This window comes from Salmo salar, chromosome 18, assembly GCF_965601325.2.
Source record: "Salmo salar chromosome 18, fSalSal1, whole genome shotgun sequence".
NCBI lineage: Eukaryota > Metazoa > Chordata > Actinopteri > Salmoniformes > Salmonidae > Salmo > Salmo salar.
The window spans coordinates 93,054,600-93,075,100 of record NC_138308.1 but is presented as its reverse complement, the minus strand read 5'-3'; the positions used below and the strand labels follow the sequence as shown (position 1 = coordinate 93,075,100).

The 20,501-nt window shown below is 41.8% G+C and overlaps 1 protein-coding gene across 1 annotated transcript in view; it reads right to left on the bottom strand.

The window, feature by feature from the left end:
• LOC106578122 (uncharacterized) overlaps positions 1 to 20,501 on the bottom strand; it is a 29,330-nt gene that overhangs the window by 6,575 nt on the left and 2,254 nt on the right. Inside the window, exon 2 of the mRNA XM_082965326.1 lies at positions 18,700 to 19,149. Within this exon, the coding sequence (XP_082821452.1) occupies positions 18,700 to 19,149 (450 nt within the window). The remainder of the gene's footprint in view (positions 1 to 18,699; positions 19,150 to 20,501) is intronic.

Genomic DNA, 20,501 nt, shown 5'->3' with positions numbered 1-20,501 from the left:
GGTATTGTTAGGTGAGGGAATAGGACCGATTAGTGAGCTTAGAGAAGAAATGGAAAATATCATACCACCAGAGGTATGGTCACAACATGATACAGATGTGGGGTTAGTAAAATCAGCAAGTCCTGTTAACCTGATATGGATAGGGGGCAGTATTTTCATGGCCGGATGAAAAAACGTACCCGATTTAAACTGGTTACTACTCTTTCCCAGAAACGAGAATATGCATATTATTAGTAGATTTGGATAGAAAACACTCTGAAGTTTCTAAAACTGTTTGAATGGTGTCTGTGAGTATAACAGAACTCATATGGCTGCCAAAAACCTGAGATAAGTCAACCAGGAAGTGTAGGATCTGAGAAATGTAGTTATTCTTTCTAGTCCCTTTCGAAACTATAGTATCTGTGCTGTTACGTTGCACTTTCTAAGGCTTCCATTGTCTGTCTAAAGCCTTCAGAAAGTGGATTGAGCCTTCTCCTGTCTCTGGGCAGAGTATAGGAGCTCAGTTACTGAGTGGTCTGCCTGAGGACAAAGAGATTGGATATGCGGGTTCCCGCAAGCACGCTGTTTTTTCTTTTTCTCCTTGAATGAATACACTATTGTCCGGTTGGAATATTATCGCAATTTTACGTTAAAAATACCATAAAAAATGATTTTAAACAGCGTTTGACATGCTTCTAAGTATGGTAATGGAACATTTTGACTTTTTGTGAATCAAATTGCGCTCACGCGTTACCCTTTGGATAGTGACCTGAACGCACGAACAAAACGGAGGTATTTGGACATAACAATGGATTATTTCGAACAAAAACAACATTTCTTGTGAAAGTAGCAGTCCTGGGAGTGCATTCTGACGAAGATCAGCAAAGGTAAGAGAATATTTCTAATACTAATTCTGAGTTTAGGTTGCCCCGAACTTGGTGGGTGTCTGAATAGCTCGCCGTGATGGCGAGCTATGTACTCAGAATATTGAAAAATGTGCTTTCGCCAAAAAGCTATTTTAAAATCTGACAGAGCGATTGCATAAAGGAGTTCTGTATCTATAATTCTTAAAATAATTGTTATGTATTTTGTCAACGTTTATGATGAGTATTTTTGTAAATTCACCAGAAGTTTTTGGTGGGAATACATTTTCTGAACATCACGCGCTAATGTAAAAAGCTGTTTTTGGATATAAATATGAACTTGATTGAACAAAACATACATGTATAACATAATGTCCTAGGAGTGTCATCTGATGAAGATCATCAAAGGTTAGTGCTTCATTTAGCTGTGTTTTGGGTTTTATTGACATATATGCTTGCTTGAAAAATGGCTGTGTGGTTATTTTGGTCTATGTACTCTCCTAACATAATCTAATGTTTTGCTTTCGCTGTAAAGCCTTTTTGAAATCGGACAACGGGGTTGGATTCAGGAGAGGTTTATCTTTCAAATGGTGTAAAATAGTCATATGTTTGAGAAAATTGAATTGTGGTATTTTAGTTGTTTTTGTATTTCGCGCCATGCGATCCCATTGGCTGTTGGCTAGGGGTTCCGCTAGCAGAACGGGGTTCCGCTGGCAGAACGGGGTTCCGCTGGCAGAACGGGGTTCCGCTAGCAGAACGCCTAGATGTAAGAGGTTTTTTAACATCAAAGTAAAACCGGATGCTAAACCCCCTTGGAAAGCTCAGTATCCTATGAAGCCTGAAGCTGAAGAAGGAATAAGTTCAACAATTGAAGGATTGCTCAGGGCAGGTGTATTGATAGAGATGCCAAGCCTGTGCAATACACCTTTGCTACCTGTTCTTAAAGCCGATGGTAAAAAATGTAGACTGGTACATGACTTAATGATATTGCACAGGATTGTGCTGCGGAAGTTCAAAACCCTCACACACTGTTGACCAATGTTCCCCCTGATGCCAAGTACTTTACCGTAATTGACTTGTGTGGAGCATTTTTTTGTGTACCCCTGGTGGAAGAATGCAGGCATTTGTTTGTTAATCTGTGCCTCAACAGTGGAACAGTGCCACTCTGACTCATTAAAAGGTACTACAGCGTTTAGCAGGAGGACACAAAGTCTCTAAAACAAAACTGCAGTACTGTCAACCCCAGGTTGAGTACTTAGGTAGGACAATAGCTCATGGAACTAAAGCAATAGCTCCAGGACAGCTAGAGGGTATTAGCAAAGCACCATTACCGCAAACGGTAGCTCAAACCATGACCTTTTTAGGAATGACAGGATTCAGCTCAGACTGGATAGAGGAGTATGTAGTGAAAACAGCTCCCCTAAGAGAGATAATGAAGGAAGCTGGACAGCTTAAATCTGAGAGCACAACTAGAATGGAACACTGATGCTCTGGTTGCATTTGAAACACTTAAAAAGGAGATGCAAACAGCACCAGCACCAGCAGCCCCAGATTACACTAAACCGTTTTTGTTATACTTAGCAAATAGGTGTGATAATTATGCAGCAGCTGTTCTTATGCAGGAAACATGTAGTGGTACGAAGAAACAGCCTATCGCTTACTACAGTTCTAAACTGGATCCGGTAACTCAGGGTTACCCGCCGTGTTATCAAGGGTCGGCAGCATTGCATTATGCTTATGACAAGGCGTCAACTATCACCATGGGATATCCCGTGATTATAAGCACTCATCATAAAATAGTGGAGCTGATAGAACAGGGTAAATTTGTGTTAACCTGTTAGGGCTAGGGGGCAGTATTGACACGGCCGGATAAAAAACTTACCCGATTTAATCTGGTTACTACTCCTGCCCAGAAACTAGAATATGCATATAATTATTGGCTTTGGATAGAAAACACCCTAAAGTTTCTAAAACTGTTTGAATGGTGTCTGTGAGTATAACAAAACTCATATGGCAGGCCAAAACCTGAGAAGACTGTGTGACACTTCCTACGGCTCCCATAGGCTCTCAGAGCCCGGGAAAAAGCTGAACGATATCGAGGCAGCCTCTGGCTGAAACACTTTATCGCGTTTGGCAAGTGGCCGATCAGAGTACTATGGGCTTATGCGCGTGCCCGAGTCGACCCCATGCTTTATTTTCTTTTGTCTGTTTACCTAAACGCAGATTCCCGGTCGGAATATTATCGCTTTTTTATGAGAAAAATGGCATAAAAATTGATTTTAAACAGCGGTTGACATGCTTCGAAGTACGGTAATGGAATATTTATAATTTTTTTGTCACGAATTGCGCCATGCTCGTCACCCTTATTTACCCTTTCGGATAGTGTCTTGAACGCACGAACAAAACGCCGCTATTTGGATATAACGATGGATTATTTTGGACCAAACCAACATTTGTTGTAGAAGTCCTGGGAGTGCATTCTGACGAAGACAGCAAAGGTAATAACATTTTTCTTATAGTAAATCTGACTTTGGTGAGTGCTAAACTTGCTGGGTGTCTAAATAGCTAGCCCTGTGATGCCGGGCTATCTACTGAGAATATTGCAAAATGTGCTTTCACCGAAAAGCTATTTTAAAATCGGACATATCGAGTGCATAGAGGAGTTCTGTATCTATAATTCTTAAAATAATTGTTATGCTTTTTGTGAACGTTTATCGTGAGTAATTTAGTAAATTCACCGGCAGTGTTCGGTGGGAATGCTAGTCACATGCTAGTCACATGCTAATGTAAAAAGCTGGTTTTTGATATAAATATGAACTTGATTGAACAAAACATGCATGTATTGTATAACATAATGTCCTAGGGTTGTCATCTGATGAAGATCATCAAAGGTTAGTGCTACATTTAGCTGTGGTTTGGGTTTATGTGACATTATATGCTAGCTTGAAAAATGGGTGTCTGATTATTTCTGGCTGGGTAGTCTGCTGACATAATCTAATGTTTTGCTTTCGTTGTAAAGCCTTTTTGAAATCGGACAGTGTGGTTAGATTAACGAGAGTCTTATCTTTAAAATGGTGTAAAATAGTCATATTTTTGAAAAATTGAAGTAATAGCATATCTAAGGATTTGAATAACGCGCCACAGGATTCAACTGGCTGTTGAGTAGGTGGGACGCAAGCGTCCTACCTAGCCCATAGAGGTTAATAGACAGAGGGGGAAGTAACATGAGAACTACTTTGTAGATGGTTCTTGTTTCAAGGACTACACAGGTAATCATGCAGGATTTGCAGTAGTTAAACAACAGGGGAAGGCTTTCACTGAGGAAATATTAAAATATTGTCCTCGACCCTGTTCAGCCCAGTTGGCTGAACTACAGCCACTGACTGCAGCATGTGTGCTAGGTAAGGGAAAGACAGTTAATATCTATACTGATTCAGCTTACGCACATGGTGTATGTCATTTGTTTGGGGCAGTCTGGAAACAGAGAGGATTTAAAAACAGTGATGGTATTCCCATCCAGCATCACGCGCAAATTGTTAAACTAATGGCAGCTTTAATGTACCCTCGGAAACTAGCAATAATCAATTGTCAAGCACACAAAAAAGGTAATGACTTTGTTATTAGGGGTAATAATGCAGCTGATGAAGCTGCCAAGAAGGCGTCTAGATGTATTGTCCCTATTTTAACTGCACCTTTGATGGATATGGTTGGCATCATGCCAATTACAACTCCGGCTGAGTTGGTTCAAATTCAGTCTCGTGCTGGAATTACTGAGCAAAATACCTGGCTACAGAGGGACGCCTCTGTTGACAGACACGGAGTATGGAGAACACATGACGGTGCCATACTTGCCACCACTGCTTTATTGACGTTGCTGAATAATGATGCACATGATCTAGATCATTGTGCAAAGGGGGAGGTGATAAGAAAAATCAAAAAACAAGGTTTTTGGTCACCTTATCTACAAGCAACAGTAGATGAGATCTTGTCAAAATGTGAAATATGTGCGAAAAATAACATACGTAAAGGTATAACTACGCCCATAGGGCACATACCGGTTCCAGAAGGTCCATTCCGACACATTGTGATGGACTACGTAGACATGATAAAACCTACACGAGGTAAAAGGTACGTTAGTCATCATAGACAGGTTTAGCAGATGGCTAGAAGCAATACCGTCGGGTTGATCAGGGATCGAGCACAGTGATAAAATTCCTATCAAAAGAAGTAATACCCAGGTTTGGTATTCCGTCCGAAATCAGTTCAGACAATGCTTCAGCGTTTATACAAAAAGTTGTAAAATCAATAATACAGCAATTAAGAATGAAACAAAGGTCGGGATGTGTTTCTCATCCGCAATCACAAGGTTTAGTTGATAGAGCTAACGGATTCCTGAAAAACAAAATAATAAAGATCTGTGAGTCTATGGGGCTTAACTTGTTATGGATAGGGGGCAGTATTTTCACGGCCGGATAAAAAACGTACCCGATTTAATCTGGTTATTACTCCTGCCCAGAAACTAGAATATGCATATAATTTGGATAGAAAACACTCCAAAGTTTCTAAAACTGTCTGTGAGTATAACAGAACTCAAATGGCAGGCCAAAAGCTGAGAAGATTCTGAACAGGAAGTACCCTGTCTGACCATTTCTTGGCCTTCTTTGTCATCTCTATCCAAAACAAAGGATCTCTGCTGTAACGTGACACTTTCTAAGGCACCCATAGGCTCTCAGAAGGCGCCAGAACGTTGAATGATGACTCTGCAGTTACTGGCTGAAAAACAGTAGCGCATTTGGTAAGTGGTCGATCTGAGAACAATGAGACGGGAGCACGCATGCACGTGAAGAGTCCATTTTACTTTTTCAGTCTTTGAACGAAAACAACGACTCCCGGTCGGAATATTATCGCTATTTTACGAGAAAACTTGCATAAAAATTGATTTTAACCTGTTAGGGCTAGGGGGCAGTATTGACACGGCCGGATAAAAAAACGTACCCGACGAATTCGTCCCACCTACGCAACAGCCAGTTGAATCCCGTGGCGCGATTTTCAAATACCTTAGAAATGCTATTACTTAAATTTCTCAAACATATGACTATTTTACACCATTTTAAAGACAAGACTCTCGTTAATCTAACCACACTGTCCGATTTCAAAAAGGCTTTACAGCGAAAGCAAAACATTAGATTATGTCAGCAGAGTACCCAGCCAGAAATAATCAGACACCCATTTTTCAAGCTAGCATATAATGTCACAAAAACCCAGAAGACAGCTAAATACAGCACTAACCTTTGATGATCTTCATCAGATGACACACCTAGGACATTATGTTATACAATACATGCATGTTTTGTTCAATCAAGTTCATATTTATATCAAAAACCAGCTTTTTACATTAGCATGTGACATTCAGAACTAGCATACCCCCCGCAAACTTCCGGGGAATTTACTAACAATTTACTAAATTACTCACGATAAACGTTCACAAAAAACATAACAATTATTTTAAGAATTATAGATACAGAACTCCTTTGTGCAATCGAGGTGTCCGATTTTAAAATAGCTTTTCGGTGAAAGCACATTTTGCAATATTCTCAGTAGATAGCCCAGCCATCACGGCTAGCCATTTAGACACCCACCAAGTTTAGCCCTGACCAAAGTCAGATTTACTATTACAAAAGTTTGATTACCTTTGTTGTCTTCGTCAGAATGCACTCCCAGGACTGCTACTTCAATAACAAATGTTGGTTTGGTCCAAAATAATCCATCGTTATATCCAAATAGCGGCGTTTTGTTCGTGCGTTCCAGACACTATCCGAAATGGTAAATCAGGGTTGCGAGCATGGCGCAATTCGTGACAAAAAAATTCTAAATATTCCATTACCGTACTTCGAAGCATGTCAACCGCTGTTTAAAATCCATTTTTATGCCATTTTTCTCGTAAAAAAGCGATAATATTCCGACCGGGAATCTCCATTTAGGTAAACAGAGGAAAGAAAACAAAGCATTCGGTCGACGCGGGCACGCGCCTGAGTCTCACAGTACTGTAACCAGCCACTACCCAAACGCGCTACTTTTTTTCAGCCAGAGCCTGCAAAGCCACGATTCAGCTTTTTGCCGCCTTCTGAGAGCCCATGTGAGCCGTAGGAAGTGTCACGTAACAGCAGAGATCCTTTGTTTTGGATAGAGATGGCAAAGAAGGCCAAGAAATGGTCAGACAGGGTACTTCCTGTACAGAATCTTCTCAGGTTTTGACCTGCCATTTGAGTTCTGTTATACTCACAGACACCATTCAAACAGTTTTAGAAACTTTGGAGTGTTTTCTATCCAAAGCCAATAATTATATGCATATTCTAGTTACTGGGCAGGAGTAGTAACCAGATTAAATCGGGTACGTTTTTTATCCAGCCGTGTCAATACTGCCCCCTAGCCCTAACAGGTTAATCTGGTTACTACTCCTGCCCAGTAACTAGAATATGCATATAATTATTGGCTTTGGATAGAAAACACCCTAAAGTTTCTAAAACTGTTTGAATGGTGTCTGTGAGTATAACAGAACTCATATGGCAGGCAAAAACCTGAGAAGATTCCAAACAGGAAGCGCCCTCTCTGACAAGTTGTTGTTCATCTTGGCTCTTTTTATTGAAGACTGAGGATCTTTGCCGTAACGTGACATTTCCTACGGCTCCCATAGGCTCTCAGAACCCGGGAAAAAGCTGAATGATATCGAGGCAGCCTCTGGCTGAAACACATTATCGCGTTTGGATAGTGGCTGGTCAGAGTACTCTGAGACTCACGCTCGTGCACGAGATGTATTTATTTTCTCTCTCTTTGTACGTATACAGGCTTTCCCGGTCGGAATAGTATCGCTTTTTTACGAGAAAAATTGCATAAAAATTGATTTTAAACAGCGGTTGACATGCTTCGAAGTACAGTAATGGAATATTTAGACATTTTCTGTCACGAAATGCGCCATGCTTGCCACCCTTATTTACCCTTTCGGATAGTGTCTTGAACGCACGAACAAAACGCCGCTGTTTGGATATAACAATGGATTATTTGGGACCAAACCAATATTTGTTATTGAAGTAGCAGTCCTGGGAGTGCATTCTGATGAAGAACACCAAAGGTAATCTAACTTTTCTAATAGTAAATCGGAGTTTGGTGAAGGCTAAACTTGCTGGGTGTCTAAATAGCTAGCCCTGTGATGCCGGGCTATCTACTGAGAATATTGCAAAATGTGCTTTCACCGAAAAGTTATTTTAAAATCGGACATATCGAGTGCATAGAGGAGTTCTGTATCTATAATTCTTAAAATAATTGTTATGCTTTTTGTGAACGTTTATCGTGAGTAATTTAGTAAATTCACCGGCAGTGTTCGGTGGGAATGCTAGTCACATGCTAATGTAAAAAGCTGGTTTTTGATATAAATATGAACTTGATTGAACAAAACATGCATGTATTGTATAACATAATGTCCTAGGGTTGTCATCTGATGAAGATCATCAAAGGTTAGTGCTGCATTTAGCTGTGGTTTGGGTTTATGTGACATTATATGCTAGCTTGAAAAATGGGTGTCTGATTATTTCTGGCTGGGTACTCTGCTGACATAATCTAATGTTTTGCTTTCGCTGTAAAGCCTTTTTGAAACCGGACAGTGTGGTTAGATAAAGGAGAGTCTTGTCTTTAAAATGGTGTAAAATAGTCATATGTTTGAAAAATTGAAGTTTTCGGATTTTCGAGGAGTTTGTATTTCGCGCCACGCCTATCATTGGATATTGGAGCAGGTGTTCCGCTAGCGGAACGTCTAGATGTAAGTTAAGAACACATTTTTATTTACAATGACAGTCTACCCGGGCGACACTGGGCCAATTGCGCAACGCCCTAGGGGACTCCCAATCACGGCGGGATGTGATTCAGCCTGGATTCAAAACCAGGTACTGCAGTGACGGCTCTTGCACTGAGATGCAGAGTCTAGGACCATTGCGCCACTCGGGTATTACTCAACCCTGCACCTTAGAGGATGCTGCCATACAGTGAGGGAAAAAAGTATTTGATCCCCTGCCGATTTTGTACGTTTGCCCACTTACAAAGAAATGATCAGTCTATAATTTTAATGGTAGGTTTATTTGAACAGTGAGAGACAGAATAACAACCAAAAAATCCAGAAAAACCATGTCAAAAATGTTATAAATTGATTTGCATTTTAATGAGGGAAATAAGTATTTGACCCCTCTGCAAAACATGACTTAGTACTTGGTGGCAAAACCGTTGTTGGCAATCGCAGAGGTCAGACGTTTCTTGTAGTTGGCCACCAGGTTTGCACACATCTCAGGAGGGATTTTGTCCCACTCCTCTTTGAAGATCTTCTCCAAGTCATTAAGGTTTCGAGGCTGACGTTTGGCAACTCGAACCTTCAGCTCCCTCCACAGATTTTCTATGGGATTAAGGTCTGGAGACTGGCTAGGCCACTCCAGGACCTTAATGTGCTTCTTCTTGAGCCACTTCCTTTGTTGCCTTGGCCGTGTGTTTTGGGTCATTGTCAGCCTGGAATACCCATCCACGGCCCATTTTCAATGCCCTGGCTGAGGGAAGGAGGTTCTCACCCAAGATTTGACAGTACATGGCCCCGTCAAATGATGCGGTGAAGTTGTCCTGTCACCTTAGCAGAAAAACACCCCCAAAGCATAATGTTTCCACCTCCATGTTTGACGGTGGAGATGGTGTTGTTGGGGTCATAGGCAGCATTCCTCCTCCTCCAAACACGGCGAGTTGAGTTGATGCCAAAGAGCTCAATTTTGGTCTCATCTGACCACAACACTTTCACCCAGTTGTCCTCTGAATCATTCAAATGTTCATTGGCAAACTTCAGACGGGCATGTATATGTATTCTTGAGCAGGGGGACCTTGCGGGCGCTGCAGGATTTCAGTCCTTCACGGCGTAGTGTGTTACCAATTGTTTTCTTGGTGACTATGGTCCCAGCTGCCTTGAGATCATTGACAAGATCCTCCCGTGTATTTCTGGGCTGATTCCTTACCGTTCTCATGATCATTGCAACTCCACGAGGTGAGATCTTGCATGGAGCCCAGGCTGAGGGATATTGACAGTTCCTTTGTGTTTCTTCCATTTGCGAATAATCGCACCAAATGTTGTCACCTTCTCACCAAGCTGCTTGGCGATGGTCTTGTAGCCCATTCCAGCCTTGTGTAGGTCTACAATCTTGTCCCTGACATCCTTGGAGAGCTCTTTGGTCTTGGCCATGGTGGAGAGTTTGGAATCTGATTGATTGATTGCTTCTGTGGACAGGTGTCTTTTATACAGGTAACAAGCTGCGGTTAGGAGCACACCCTTTAAGAGTGTGCTCCTAATCTCAGCTCGTTACCTGTATAAAAGACACCTGGGAGCCAGAAATCTTTCTGATTGAGAGGGGGTCAAATACTTATTTCCCTCATTAAAATACAAATCAATTTCTAACATTTTTGACATGCGTTTTTCTCAATATTTTTGTTGTTATTCTGTCTCTCACTGTTCAAATAAACCTAGCGTTCAAATTATAGACTGATCATTTCTTTGTCAGTGGGCAAACGTACAAAATCAGCAGGGGATCAAATACTTTTCCCCCCCCACTCAAATCAAATTTCAAATCAAATTTATTTATATAGCCCTTCGTACATCAGCTGATATCTCAAAGTGCTGTACAGAAACCCAGCCTAAAACCCCAAACAGCAAGCAATGCATGTGAAAGAAGCACGGTGGCTTGGAAAAACTCTCTAGGAAAAACTCCCTAGAAAGGCCAAAAACCTAGGAAGAAACCTAGAGAGGAACCAGGCTATGAGGGGTGGCCAGTCCTCTTCAGGCTGTGCCGGGTGGATATTATAACAGAACATGGTCAAGATGTTAAAATGTTCATAAATGACCAGCATGGTCAAATAATAATAATCATAGTAGTTGTCGAGGGTGCAACAAGCACGTCCGGTGAACAGGTCAGGGTTCCATAGCCGCAGGCAGAACAGTTGAAACTGGAGCAGCAGCATGGCCAGGTGGACTGGGGACAGCAAGGAGTCATCATACCAGGTAGTCCTGAGGCATGGTCCTAGGGCTCAGGTCCTCCGAGAGAAAGACAGAAAGAGAGAAAGAGAGAATTAGAGAGAGCATATTTAAATTCACACAGGACACCGGATAAGACAAGAGAGATACTCCAGATGTAACAGACTGACCCTAGCCCCCCGACACATAAACTACTGCAGCATAAATACTGGAGGCTGAGACAGGAGGGATCAGAAGACACTGTGGCCCCATCCGATGATACCCCCGGACAGGGCCAAACAGGCAGGATATAACCCCACCCACTTTGCCAAAGCACAGCCCCCACACCACTAGAGGGATGTCTCCAACCACCAACTTACCGTCCTAAGACAAGGCCGAGTATAGCCCACAAAGATCTCCGCCACGGCACAACCCAAGGGGGGGGGGGGGGGCGCCAACCCAGACAGGAAGACCACGTCAGTGACTCAACCCACTCAAGTGACGCACCCCTCCCATGGACGGCATGGAAGAACACCAGTAAGCCAGTGACTCAGCCCCTGTAATAGGGTTAGAGGCAGAGAATCCCAGTGGAGAGAGGGGAACCGGCAGGGCAGAGACAGCAAGGGCGGTTCGTTGCTCCAGCCTTTCCGTTCACCTTCACACTCCTGGGCCAGACTATACTTAATCATAGGACCTACTGAAGAGATAAGTCTTCAGTAAAGACTAGAGACTGAGTCTGCGTCTCTCACATGGGTAGGCAGACCATTCCATAAATATGGAGCTCTATAGGAGAAAGCCCTACCTCCAGCCGTTTGTTTAGAAATTCTAGGGACAATTAGGAGGCCTGCGTCTTGTGACCGTAGCGTACGTGTAGGTATGTACGGCAGGACCAAATCGGAAAGATAGGTAGGAGCAAGCCCATGTAATGCTTTGTAGGTTAGCAGTAAAACCTTGAAATCAGCCCTTGCCTTAACAGGAAGCCAGTGTAGGGAGGCTAGCACTGGAGTAATATGATCAAATTTTTTGGTTCTAGTCAGGATTCTAGCAGCCGTATTTAGCACTAACTGAAGTTTGTTTAGTGCTTTATCCGGGTAGCCGGAAAGTAGAGCATTGCAGTAGTCCAGCCTAGAAGTAACAAAAGCATGGATTAATTTTTCTGCATCATTTTTGGACAGAAAGTTTCTGATTTTTGCAATGTTACGTAGATGGAAAAACGCTGTCCTTGAAACAGTCTTGATATGTTCTTCAAAAGAGAGATCAGGGTCCAGAGTAACGCCGAGGTCCTTCACAGTTTTATTTGAGACGACTGTACAACCATCCAGATTAATTGTCAGATTCAACAGAAGATCTCTTTGTTTCTTGGGACCTAGAACAAGCATCTCTGTTTTGTCCGAGTTTAAAAGTAGAAAGTTTGCAGCCATCCACTTCTTTATGTCTGAAACACAGGCTTCTAGCGAGGGGAGTTTTGGGGCTTCACCATGTTTCATTGTTGTTCACATGTTTCATGTACAGCTGTGTGTCGTCCGCATAGCAGTGAAATTTAATATTATGTTTTCGAATGACATCCCCAAGAGGTAAAATATATAGTGAAAACAATAGTGGTTCTAAAACGGAACCTTGAGGAACACCGAAATGTACAATTTATTTGTCAGAGGACAAACCATTCACAGAGACAAACTGATATCTTTCCCACAGATAAGATCTAAACCAGGCCAGAACTTGTCCATGTAGACCAATTTGGGTTTCCAATCTCTCCAAAAGAATGTGGTGGTCGATGGTATCAAAAGCAGCACTAAGATCTAGGAGCACGAGGACAGATGCAGTCTCGGTCTGACGTCATTAAAAGGTCATTTACCACCTTCACAAGTGCAGTCTCAGTGCTATGATGGGGTCTAAAACCAGACTGAAGCGTTTCGTATACATTGTTTGTCTTCAGGAAGGCAGTGAGTTGCTGCGCAACAGCTTTTTCTAAAATGTTTGAGAGGAATGGAAGATTCGATATAGGCCGATAGTTTTTTATAATTTCTGGGTCAAGATTCAGCTTTTTCAAGAGAGGCTTTATTACTGCCACTTTTTGTGAGCTTGGTACACATCCGGTGGATAGAGAGCCGTTTATTATGTTCAACATAGGAGGGCCGAGCACAGGAAGCAGCTCTTTCAGTAGTTTAGTTGGAATAGGGTCCAGTATGCAGCTTGAGGGTTTAGAGGCCATGATTATTTTCATCATTGTGTCAAGAGATATAGTACTAAAACACTTTAGTATCTCCCTTGATCCTAGGTCCTGGCAGAGTTGTGCAGACTCAGGACAACGGAGCTTTGGAGGAATACGCAGATTTAAAGAGGAGTCCGTAATTTGCTTTCTAATGATCATGATCTTTTCCTCAAAGAAGTTCATAAATTTATTACTGCTGAAGTGAAAGCCATCCTCCATTTGCGAATGCTGCTTTTTAGTTAGCTTTGCGACAGTATCAAAAATAAATTTCGGATTGTTCTTATTTTCCTCAATTAAGTTGGAAAAATAGGATGATCGAGCAGCAGTGAGGGCTCTTCGATACTGCACGGTACTGTCTTTCCAAGCTAGTCGGAAGACTTCCAGTTTGGTGTGGCGCCATTTCCGTTCCAATTTTCTGGAAGCTTGCTTCAGAGCTTGTGTATTTTCTGTATACCCTAGGAGCTAGTTTCTTATGACAGATGTTTTTAGTTTTTAGGGGTGCAACTGCATCTAGTGTATTGCGCAAGGTTAAATTGAGTTCCTCGGTTAGGTGGTTAACCTGTTGGGGGTAGGGGGCAGTATTTACACGGCCGGATAAAAAACGTACCCGATTTAATCTGGTTATTACTACTGCCCAGAAACTAGAATATGCATATAATTATTGGCTTTGGATAGAAAACACCCTAAAGTTTCTAAAACTGTTTGAATGGTGTCTGTGAGTATAACAGAACTCATATGGCAGGGAAAAACCTGAGAAGATTCTGTACAGGAAGTGCCCTCTCTGACCATTCCTTGAGCTTCTTGACTCTGTTTATTGAAGACTGAGGATCTTTGCTGTAACGTGACCCTTCCTACGGCTCCCATAGGCTCTCAGAAGGCGGGAAAAAGCTGAATGATGTAATTCCAGCCACTGGCTGAAAAACATTAGCGCTTTTGGCAAGTGCTCTATCAGAGGACAATGGGCTGAGGCGCGTGCACGAGTCGACCCCATGTTTTATTTTCTTTCGTCTTTGAACCTAAACACGCTTTCCCGGTTGGAATAGTATCGCTTTTATGAGAAAAATGGCATAAAATTGATTTTAAACAGCGGTTGACATGCTTCGAAGTACGGTAATGGAATATTTAGAAATGTTTTGTCACGAAATGCATCGTGCGCGTCAACCTTTTTTACCATTCGGATAGTGTCTTGAACGCACGAACAAAACAGAGGATATTTGGATATAACTATGGATTATTTTGAACCAAACCAACATTTGATATTGAAGTAGAAGTCCTGGGAGTGCATTCTGACAAAGACAGCAAAGGTAATAACATTTTTCTTATAGTAAATCTGATTTTGGTGAGTGCTAAACTTGGTGGGTGTCTAAATAGCTAGCCCTGTGATGCCGGGCTATCTACTGAGAATATTGCAAAATGTGCTTTCACCGAAAAGCTATTTTAAAATCGGACATAGCGAGTGCATAGAGGAGTTCTGTATATATAATTCTTAAAATAATTGTTGTGTTTTTTGTGAACGTTTATCGATAGTAATTTAGTAAATTCACCGGAAGTTTGCGGGGGGTATGCTAGTTCTAAACGTCACATGCTAATGTAAAAAGCTGGTTTTTTATATAAATATGAACTTGATTGAACAAAACATGCATGTATTGTATAACATAATGTCCTAGGGTTGTCATCTGATGAAGATCATCAAAGGTTAGTGCTGCATTTAGCTGTGGTTTGGGTTTATGTGACATTATATGCTAGCTTGAAAAATGGGTGTCTGATTATTTCTGGCTGGGTACTCTGCTGACATAATCTAATGTTTTGCTTTCGTTGTAAAGCCTTTTTGAAATCGGACAGTGTGGTTAGATTAACGAGAGTCTTGTCTTTAAAATGGTGTAAAATAGTCATATGTTTGAGAAATTGAAGTAATAGCATTTCTAAGGTATTTCAATAACGCGCCACGGGATTCAACTGGCTGTTGAGTAGGTGGGACGATTTCGTCCCGCCGACCCTAGAGAGGTTAACTGATTTTTGTCCTCTGACGTCCTTGGGTAGGCAGAGGGAGTCTGGAAGGGCATCAAGGAATCTTTGGGTTGTTTGAGAATTTATAGCACGACTTTTAATGCTCCTTGTTTGGGGTCTGAGCAGATTATTTGTTGCAATTGCAAACGCAATAAAATGGTGGTCCGATAATCCAGGATTATGAGGAAAAACATTAAGATCCACAACATTTATTCCATGGGACAAAACCAGGTCCAGAGTATGACTGTGGCAGTGAGTAGGTCCAGAGACATGTTGGACAAAACACACTGAGTCGATGATGGCTCCGAAAGCCTTTTGGAGTGGGTCTGTGGACTTTTCCATGTGAATGTTAAAGTCACCACAAATTTGAATATTATCTGCTATGACTACAAGATCCGATAGGAATTCAGGGAACTCAGTGAGGAACACTGCATATGGCCCAGGAGGCCTGTAAACAGTAGCTATAAAAAGTGATTGAGTAGGCTGCATAGATTTCATGACTAGAAGCTCAAAAGACGAAAACGTCATTGTTTTTTTTTTTGTAAATTGAAATTTGCCATCGTAAATGTTAGCAACACCTCCGCCTTTGCCGGATGCACGGGGGGTATGGTCACTAGTGTAACCAGGGGGTGAGGCCTCATTTAACACAGTAAATTCATCAGGCTTAAGCCATGTTTCAGTCAGGCCAATCACATCAAGATTATGATCAGTGATTAGTTCATTGACTATAACTGCCTTGGAAGTGAGGGATCTAACATTAAGTAACCCAATTTTGAGATGTGAGGTATCACAATCTCTTTCAATAATGGCAGGAATGGAGGTCTTTATACTAGTGAGATTGCTAAAGTGAACACCGCCATCTTTAATTTTGCCCAACCTAGATCGAGGCACAGACACGGTCTCAATGGGGAAAGCTGAGCTGACTACACTGACTGTGCTAGTGGCAGACTCCACTAAGCTGGCAGGCTGGCTAACAGCCTGCTGCCTGGCCTGCACCCTATTTCATTGTGGAGCTAGAGGAGTTATAGCCCTGTCTATGTTCGTAGATAAGATGAGAGCACCCCTCCAGCTAGGATGGAGTCCGTCACTCCTCAACAGGCCAGGCTTGGTCCTGTTTGTGGGTGAGTCCCAGAAAGAGGGCCAATTATCTACAAATTCTATCTTTTGGGAGGGGCAGAACACAGTTTTCAACCAGCGATTGAGTTGTGAGACTCTGCTGTAGAGCTCATCACTCCCCCTAACTGGGAGGGGGCCAGAGACAATTAATCGATGCCGACATCTTTCTAGCTGATTTACACGCTGAAGCTATGTTGCGCTTGGTGACCTCTGACTGTTTCATCCTAACATCGTTGGTGCCAACATGGATAACAATATCTCTATACTCTCTACACTCGCCAGTTTTAGCTTTAGCCAGCACCGTCTTTAGATTAGCCTTAACGTCGGTAGCCCTGCCCCCTGGTAAACAGTGTATTATCACTGGATGATTCGTTTTTAGTCTAATACTGCGGGTAATGGAGTCGCCAATGACTAGGGTTTTCAATTTGTCAGAGCTAATGGTGGGAGCCTTCGGCGTCTCAGACCCCACAACGGGAGGAGTAGAGACCAGAGAAGTCTCGGCCTCCGACTCCGACTCGCTTAATGAGGAGAACCGGTTGAAAGTTTCTGTCGGCTGAATAAGCGACACCGGTTGAGCATTCCTACAGCGTTTCCCTCCAGAAGCCATGAGAAAGTTGTCCGGCTGCGGGGACCGTGCGAGGGGGTTTATACTAACATTACTATCTGTACTTACTGGTGGCAGACGCTGTTTCATCCTTTCCTACACTGAAATTACCCTTGCCTTACGATTGCGTCTGAAGCTGGGCTTGCAGCACAGCTATCCTTGCCGTAAGGCGATCGTTCTCCTGTATATTATAAGTACAACGACTGCAATTAGAAGGCATCATGTTAATGTTCCTTAGCTTCGGCTGTTTGAAGTCCTGACGAACCATGTCCAGATAAAACCTCCGGGGTAAAAAAGTTGAATGAGAAAAGTTGAGTGAGGGAAAAACAAAAAATATAAGGTAATGAAAAGTAAAAACCGTGAGGTAGTCAGGTAGCAAAGTAAGATCGGCAACAAAACGCACTGTATATACATAGACATGGAATCACTGGTCACTTTAATAATGTCTACATACTGCTTTACTCATCTCATATGTATATACTGTATTCTATTCTACAGTATTTTAGTCAATACCACTCCAACATTGCTCATCATAATATTTATATATTTCTTAACTCCATTATTTTTAGATGTGTATATTGTTGTGAATTGTTAGATACTACTGCACAGTTGGAGCTCGGAACACAAGCATTTCAATACACTCGCAATAACATCTGCTAAATGTGTATGTGACCAATACAATTTGAAGTACAGAGAGATCCTTGATGAAAACCTGCTCCAGAGCGCTCAGGACCTCAGACTAGGGTGAAGGTTCACCTTCCAACAAGACAACAACCCTAGGCACACAGCCAAGACAACGCAGGAGTGGCTTTGGGACAAGTCTCTGAATGTCCTTGAGTGGCCCAACCAGAGCCCGGACTTGAACCCAATCTAACATCTCTGGAGAGACCTGAAAATAGCTGTGCAGCAACACTCCCCATCCAACCTGACAGAGCTTGAGAGGATCTGCAGAGAAGAATGAGAGAAACTCCACAGATACAAGTGTGACAAGCTTCCAATTTGTAAGTCGCTCTGGATAAGAGCGTCTGCTAAATGACTTAAATGTAAATGTTGTAGCATCATACCCAAGAAGACTCAAGGCTGTAATCGCTGCCAAAGGTGCTTCAACAAAGTACTGAGTAAAGGGTCTGAATACTTTTGTAAATGGCATATGCAATTTTTTTTCTAAAAACCTGTTTTTGCTTTGTCATTGATTAGATTGATTAGGAAAAAACGATTTAATCCATTTTAGAATAAGGCTGTAACATAACAAAATGTGGAAAGTCAAGCGGTCTGAATACTTCCTGAAAGCACTGTAGTGTTATGTGTGTTTACCTTGTGTCTTTTTGTTGCAGATTGTCATCTGTATTGTTCTCTGTCTGAGAGTATGGGTTCCTGATACAAACACCTCCTTTTGTATTTGTACAATTACATCCATATGTTCTGTTCTATATGATATCTAGTGGTCCTTTGGGTTACTTTAGATTACCACAGGTGTCTGTAATTATCTCTGGCTCACTAAGGCTGCCCAAGTCTAATCTATTTCCCATTAATTGACCAATCAGATCAGCACTGAAAATGATCTGGCGTGAAAAGATATATGATTGGGGGAAAAAACAGAATTGGTCTGCCTGTATAAACGCAGCCTTAGTGGCCTCATCTGTCCCACTGTTTGGGGAGATTTGCTCTGATGAAGGTTGACCGACCGAAAGCCAAAATGTAAGACACGTGAATCTGTTTCTTTTTTTTCTGTTTCTAAAGTCAGTAAATTCTAGAACCTATTTTCATACATTCAAATAACTTCCTGGTTCTCGTGACACAGACACGTTTTTATCCATGTACAATAAAAGTTAATAAAAACATTTTCATTGAGTATAACTATAGCTAACTATCAGTAGATATTCATACGAACCTATTCTACATAGTTTAATCTCCGGTGTGATCTGCAGCAGTCTCCGTAGAAGATCATTCTCTTCCTGGTACTCCGCTACTGCTTTCGCAAATTCCCCGGAAATCTCCACAGCAGCAAACGCCGTTAAACGCTCATTTAAAAACACACGAAACGACTGTAGTTTAGACATTTTCAGTGGACTGAGAGTTGGGTGTTCAGCTAGTACGGCTTCTTGACTTGGGTCCTCCTGATCACATTCACTTTTCACACAAGGAGGAGTAAATATGAACTCTATGATATCAGGCTCCACCCCTTGAAGCTGCTCTTCCTCCTGACTGGTCCTGACTTCCTCCTGTTCCTCTTTAATCTTTCTGGTCTCTGGGTCCTTCTGTCCCAGACTGGGGCTCCACTCCTGCTGCTCAGGGGGAACCTCCTCTTCAGAGACAGAGAGCTGCAGGGGGTCTGGAGGGACTGAGAGGAGGAGCAGAGGTTACCACAGTCCCCAAATCCAGAACAAATTCAAGAAAGCGTACGGTATTATAAAGAGCCATTGTTGCATGGAACTCTGTTCAATCTCAAATGAAAAGCAATCCTGTTTTAAAAAAACAGATAAAGTAACACCTCACAATGCATCTCACCTATTTGACCTAGATATTGTGTTTGTGTATGTATTGATATGTATGCTACACGTGCCTTTTAAAAAATGTTTTCTGTAGTTCTGTCCTTGAGCTGTTCTTGTCTATTAATGTTCTGGATGATGTCATGTTTCATGTGGAAACCAGGAAGAGTAGCTGATGCTTTTGCAACAGCTAATGGGGATCCTAATAAAATATCAAATAACCACAGTATTAGTTATAACCATAAAACGGTCAAACAAGGAAATGGTTCTAATAATTTTTCCTAACCCTGACGTGACGTTTTGATAACCGTGTAAATCTCTCTAGGACAAGGTGGCTTTATCAATATATTCACCTATATTTACCCCCCAAAAATGAAATGCTAATCAGCTCCTAATGTGGCTATCACAAAGAACTACAAAACATAAAGAACTACAAACACCATAATGATCTGGACGGGACTGCCGAATCGAGGCAAAGGTAAGAATCTATGGATTCACTATCTAACGTCATCTAAATGTAGTAATGAATAAACTGGCAAAAATGTATTTTAATGAACAATTCTGTGAACTGCCTTGTACGAGTTTTAAAATTACGAAAATACCTGTTAGAAAAGAAGTCAGCTATAGATGACGTGCAGGCGCTTGCTGGGATTTGTAGTTCCACATGATATCTACTTTGATGCTAATTAGCATTTTTCGAATCTGAGAGTAAATAGAGACGAATATCAGTGGAGGCTCCTCAGAGGAAGGGGAGGCCCATCCTCCTCAGTGAATTTCATAAAAATGGTTTAACATTTAAAAAAAAGTTATCCTTTTTAGATAAAACTATATTAAAATATATCCATGTCACCAAATAATTTTTTCAATGAAGGTCTACAGTAGCCTCAGCAGCACTCTGTAGGGTAGCACCATAGTGTAGCCAGAGGACAGCTAGTTTCCGTCCTCCTCTGGGTACATTGACTTCAATACAAAACCTAGGAGCCTTATGGTTCTCACCCTCTTCCATAGACTTACACAGTAATTATGACAACTTCCGGATGACGTCCTCCAACCTATCAGAGCTCTTGCAGCATGAACAGACATGTTGTCCTCACAATCATAGGATCAGAGAATTAAACTAGTACTAAAAGCATAAGCTACAGCTAGCTAGCTAGCTATCCCTGCATAACATGTGGTTAGTAGTTGACTCAAAGAGAGAAAGACA